The following is a 6,000-nucleotide window of genomic DNA, read 5'->3' on the forward strand; positions in this document are numbered from 1 at the left end:
ATACCCCAACCTCCCAAAATTCAATAGATCTGTGTGCCAAGAATAATACATGGCTGGACTCTAAGGTTCTTCCCCAGGAGGAAGATCACGTCATCTTACATCAGTACAAATACAAATAAAAAGTATTCTAGAAATTCATATATATATATTTTTAAAGCAGGAAAAAAAAAAAAAAAAAAAAAAAAAAAAAAGGTTCCTCACATTTAGAGCTCAATCTACCACTTTTAGATAACCACTCAAAGTACAGTTACAGCAGTCTCTCCAGCTTTCAAAAAAATGGCAGCTGTCAGTAGCCCAGACTGTACAAACATCACCTTTCACATAGTTTAATACTAGAACAGAAATATCTGGAGTTCTCACAGGCAAGATGCAGTCCCAAGATTCTTCTAGGAAACCATTTGGTTTTGCAAGAAATAATTTTATTCTTGATAAAGCAGAAACATCCTATTACCTTTTTTGTACAGTGTCTCTGCTTCCACTTGAAAGAGTTTCAACAAAGACCGAGTCTCTGTCTTTACCCTGCCACCTTTCTGAGAAAATGGTGCAACGAGGTTGGATTCAGTACACTTGGCTTCTGCCAGGACTCCATCCTTAATGCTCTGAACACATTCCAGTTTAGAAGACAGGATCTGCTGCTCCGACTGAGAAGAAAAGATACTTCAGGGAAAGTCTTGATGACCTATGTCAGGCTGCCCAATTTTTTCACTCCTGACTTCATGGAGGTTTCCAGTTCTGTGATGTAGTTAAGTCTTCTGTCTAGACCTCTGACTGCCCCCAGCTTGTGTAGGTTAATGTGCTCTTTTTTTCAGTCTACACTTTTCCTTCACTGAAATGCAACTGCTATTAACTTTCAGTGTCAAATGGTCTCAATTCATTTCAGTTTGCAAAGCATTAGTGTTAAGCAGATCTTTCTGGTCAAGTAAGTCAAGAAAAAGGCTGGTAAATGATGACTAGCTAGTACAATACAAGGAACAGTTATTTTTCACCTAATTAAAGTGATACAAAATACAAACATTAACAGTATTTGCTATGAGCAGTGAAAAGTTGTAAATTTTGCTTTTAAAAAAAGCTTTCTTTTCCTTCTTTCTATTCCCCTCTTTCATGCTCTTCTGTCAGTTTCCACTATAATGTTTTAATGACAGAGGTTAATACAAGCACCATAGTAACCTCTTGCATTTATTCTATAATACTCAACAACTACAGTACAAATCTGCATTAAAACCAGATTATGTTAATAGCCATTAAAAGGACAACAACAACAGTAATTGTTTCTTTGCTAAGGATTCAAATTTGGGTAGACACGCACAAACGTAATTGAGCATAAACAACTACTCAAAATGTTTTCATTTACATTACGAAAAATGTTCCTTCCCACAGAAGTACCTGACACGAATTGTAAACCTGGTCCTTAGACTTTCCAAAGAAATTAAAAGGACCTGTGGAAGAACCAATGCCATTTCCCAGCACTTACCGACATACGAGGAAGAGCAACAGACTGCACAGAAGTAAAACCAGAATATCGATGAGAGCAGAGGTTTAAGTCCCTTGTTTTGACAAGAACAGAACCCTTTCGCTGATACCTGGTTGGGCATATTCCCAGCACATCCATCTGGTAACAAATGTAAAGTGTGAAATCACACATGCATGCTACAATACTAGGAAGTATTATGGCCTATTACAATGATTTAAAGTCATTGCTTTGTTGTAATGAAAGAGTAGAGACATAAATTCTACCTTGCAGGACACTTGGTTTGATACAAAAGCCACAGAAAGCCCAATCATTTTAAAGATCATAGACAAGTTTTATTAAAGCCAGGGTTTGTGGGTGTGTTTAACTTCAGTGCATTATTTTTAATCAGATCATTTACAGACATATGCTTTTTCATTTCAGATTTTCTGTGTTTGCAGAGAAGCATTAACTAAGAAGAATATTTTTACTCTACTCAAAGAAATCGAATTGAATATGACCCACACCTTATAAAGGAACATTTATTTAAACAATGCTATGTAGCAATAGCATGAGAACAAGTGCAAACTGTGCTCAGGTAACAATGTGTTGGCTTCCTAACCCCAACAAGAATGCAAATTACAGATAATTTCATAACACTAACTACTAAAACAAATCAGAGAAGCACCATAGGCTGCTAGCCTGTCATCAAGCCGTAACAATTTGTAGTCTTTAACAAGGAGATAGACATAGTAGGCACAAAGGCTAACAGTCAACCTAGAGCATGACTCTACCAGGTCTCACGTCTTCAATGACTGCATGAGCAGTGGATGCTTGTGACGTCTGCAGGACACTGAGAATGCCCCACTTTATGTTTAGTGCCCAAGTCTGTTCACTTCTTACAGGACAGAGCTTCAGAACTTTCCCATCATGGAAAGAAAAGTGAAGAGGATGCTGTTCTAGTACTTCCCTGCAATTAAACAGTGCTTCTTACTTCAAAACAGTGGTTGCCCGTCAGCTTATGACATTAGATTCAGATTTTCTGAACAGAGTTGTTCCCCCACAATGGATCCATCTTACTCTTATCTCCATTCTTTATAACAAACCTCTACTTTTCATGATTTAGCTTTGACCCTAAAAGCCCCTTTTCAAAACAATCAAAACAAACAAACAAACAAACAAACAAGATAATCATAACATCTTCAACATAACTGTAACATTTAGTAAAGCAATTTCCTGGGAAACTATTTACAAGCAATTGTACTTAATGGCAACAATTACTGTTTAATGTAAAAGAGCAATTTTATTTTATGATTCAGGGTGCCTGCAGCATTGGTGAGCATGTCTCATTTGTGATGCAGCTGTATGTACTCTTAAAAATTTGTCTTCTGCTGTGATACACACAAAACCATGAGTAAGTGCTTTCCAGTCAACCCCTTGTTTTTATCTTCCTGCTCTGCTAGGTGTACATACTTGGGCTTTATCATAGTGTTATCCCCCAGTCCTTGTTGTCTGACCCAGTAACTTTGCTATCCCAGGCTGAGAGTACAGAAGTTTCCACTTTTGGAAGTGACTGTGTTCGAACATTGATTTTCAGTCCTAACACAATGTACTCTAATAATCTATTTTCCCTCTCAATAGGGAAAGATAAGCCATCTAAAGGAAGAATTCTGCAGTATTCCAATGGTCAGCTCCCAAACAGGGAGATACACGGTTCTTCTGCACATTAACATTGGAACTAACCGTTCATTTCAAGCCAACTCATAAAGACAGTGCAAGAGGAAAACATTGTCCAGGTGTTAGTGCATTGAAAAAGTCTTTCCAGAAGAAAAGACTGTACGTGGGATAAGGGTTTCTATACTCCTAGGCAAATGAGGTTGCTTTTGTTACTATTTGTGGAAATTACACATGTGTTCAGAGGACAAGCTATACCACTGTTATTCACAATAGGCTGAGGGAAATGCTAATAAGGTTCACTGGTCTGAATAATTATTTTCAATAGCCAGACTTCACTGAATGCTTTCTTTGCTACCTCTTTTTTCACTTCTCTGCAAAGAATAAGACAACAAATATCTTTATGGAAGAATGTGTGCCTGTATAAATGATTGGAACTCCAATACCACTATTATTTTGGAACACAGAGCTCTTCTTGATGAACATAAAAAGCAATACATTTACTCCAAACTTGCTCTTTTTGACACTCTGAATTGAGTCAATTATCTCACTTGTCAGTGTTGTTTAAAGGCTGAGAATCCAAGCAGCAGGACAAAGAGAAGATTAGGAGGCTCAGACCAGACAACAGAAATTCCTTTTTTTTTTTTTTTTTTTTTTTTTCGGTAATACAAGAAGCTCTCTGGAAAAATACTGGACCTCCACAGTTAGAAGAGGCTTCTTTTTATATTGGATTCTTCACAAGTGTCCACACCTTTGCCTGTCAGAGAGCTACACACTGACAGTATATTAAAAGTAAGCTAGTATAAGTGGAAGAAGATGGCATTAGAAGACTCGTGACATTAGAAGAATAAATGGAATTTAAATCACCTGGAAGAAGAAGAAAAAAAAAAAGTTTTACATCACAAGAAATACAGTCCCCTACAAACACAGAACTTCTAAAATGGAGTTCAAAACTCAAGAGTCTCTGCAAGTAACAACTGCAACTCAGAAAACTAATGAATGTTCCATACTTGCTGCTAGGCAGCAAGAGGCTTGACAGTTTGTACCCAGAATCACTTAAACTGTCTACTCATCAAATAATTTTACATAAAAAGGATGAAAAATAAGTTCAAAAAATCTTTTTGGACCATATAACTCTCATTTTACTGATGGTCTTCAGATTTATCTGCTGCTAAACCATACAGTATCAAAACAAAAACAAAAACAAACCAACCAAACAAACAAAACTAAGCTAAATTAGAAGTTTTTCCACCTTAGAGTGTCCATTTCCTTCAGAGACTCTTCTCTGGATGCAAGACTTTTCTTGATCTGTACATCTTGCACCTAGAAGTAAAGATTATAGAGCAATTAATATCAATGCCATTAGGAACATGTGGACTTTGTCACATAACGACATGTAAGTAGAAGACTATGAAGAAAAGCCTCAATGCTGCAAACAAGACAACTGCAATAGCCACATCTTCAGGGTAAATATCTGAGACAGTTTCCAGAAATTTCTTCTACAAATAAGTTTCACTGATTATTAAGTGTATTTTGTACAGCACAGTTATACCCTTTTATTTTCAAGCCAGAAGCAATCACCAATTCTAAGGTAAAGTAGGAACCTGGATAAATATAAATCCTTTCTACTTCTGTGGAGAAGCAAAATGACTACTTATGTTGGTTGATTCTTGCAACTAAACACAGTAAAGTGCTCCATATTCATTAGCCATTTCATAGTTTAATTTTACTGAATTCAGAGGAGAAAATGCATGTCTAAGTGATTTCCAATTTGGCTGGTAGTACTAAGGAAGAACTGTTCTCGAAAGATGTAACAAGAATGGTGTTCCGCTGTCCCCTTTTTAAATACAGCATAGATTACAACCACTAGTGATTTTTTCCCTAATATTTTCTATTTTATAAAGACAAGCATTTAACTACAGATTCTTTTGCATGTCCTATGAGGCCTCAACTAAGACAAAAAGCTAGAAGTAGCAGAGTTCAGCCACTGATATAACAAGGCAGAACTCAATGATTCAACCTGAAGACAGTAACCAAATTCTCATTTTTTTTATGCAAAAACATTACCACTGACCAGGTAATTTTATCCACATAGCCATATTAGGACAGAGATAACTACCCTATTCTTTGTTGGCTTCATCTATATTTTTGTATATTGCATACATATGTCAACTCCCACACAGAACGGATGAATAAGCTCATTTGTTAACCCAAATAAAACTAAGGCAGATGAGAGTTTATTTTCCATGCTCACCTTGTTAGGAACTGTAATTCTTCAGCTTGCCTACCACAGGGTTCACCCAAGGAAGAGGTCTGTAAACTGAAAATGGTCTGTTGGTCTGTCACTAAGACAGAGATCTTCTACTGTGATCAATGGAGTGTTACAAAACTGAATTTTACACTGTACTAGGAAAGGCACCTATCCAGCACATCATACAGGTTTCTCAAGTTCTCTTTAAAAAGTTTGCTATTTTTAAATTACAGCTACAGATATGAAAGTAATTAAAAATAAAACAAATTCTTTTCAAAGGGATTAGCTTCACATCTAGTTCTGTATTTCATATCTAGTTCTGCACTTAATGTAACAAAACAATGAAATTTATGAAAACAAAACAGGCCACTTCAGAAATAAAATGTTTTGTTTAATCTGCCTTCTAAGCTATTTAATTTGAAGCTGTGTTGCATTCAGGCAAATCTGCAACTCTAATTATGAGATCCAGGATCTAACTGACTTTTAATTATAAGAAAAAAATATATATTAAATGTAGCAGTAATCCCACAGAAAGACACAGTTCCATGTTAGCTCATCCCAATCACTCAGACTATGACAATACTCACTTTCAAAACCATCTGGCAGTTCCCCAATACTTCAATGATCA

The 6,000-nt window shown here is 36.2% G+C and overlaps 1 protein-coding gene across 1 annotated transcript in view; it reads right to left on the reverse strand.

Moving 5' to 3' along the window:
• The window catches only part of LOC116495373, a 91,282-nt gene extending 89,673 nt beyond the window's left edge, over window positions 1-1,609 (reverse strand). Inside the window, 2 exon segments of the mRNA XM_032197794.1 lie at window positions 452-641; window positions 1,472-1,609. Of these exon segments, the coding sequence (XP_032053685.1) occupies window positions 452-641; window positions 1,472-1,609 (328 nt within the window).
• Between the last annotated feature and the right edge of the window lie 4,391 nt (window positions 1,610-6,000).

Source organism: Aythya fuligula, chromosome 15 (assembly GCF_009819795.1).
Source record: "Aythya fuligula isolate bAytFul2 chromosome 15, bAytFul2.pri, whole genome shotgun sequence".
NCBI classification, from domain to species: domain Eukaryota; kingdom Metazoa; phylum Chordata; class Aves; order Anseriformes; family Anatidae; genus Aythya; species Aythya fuligula.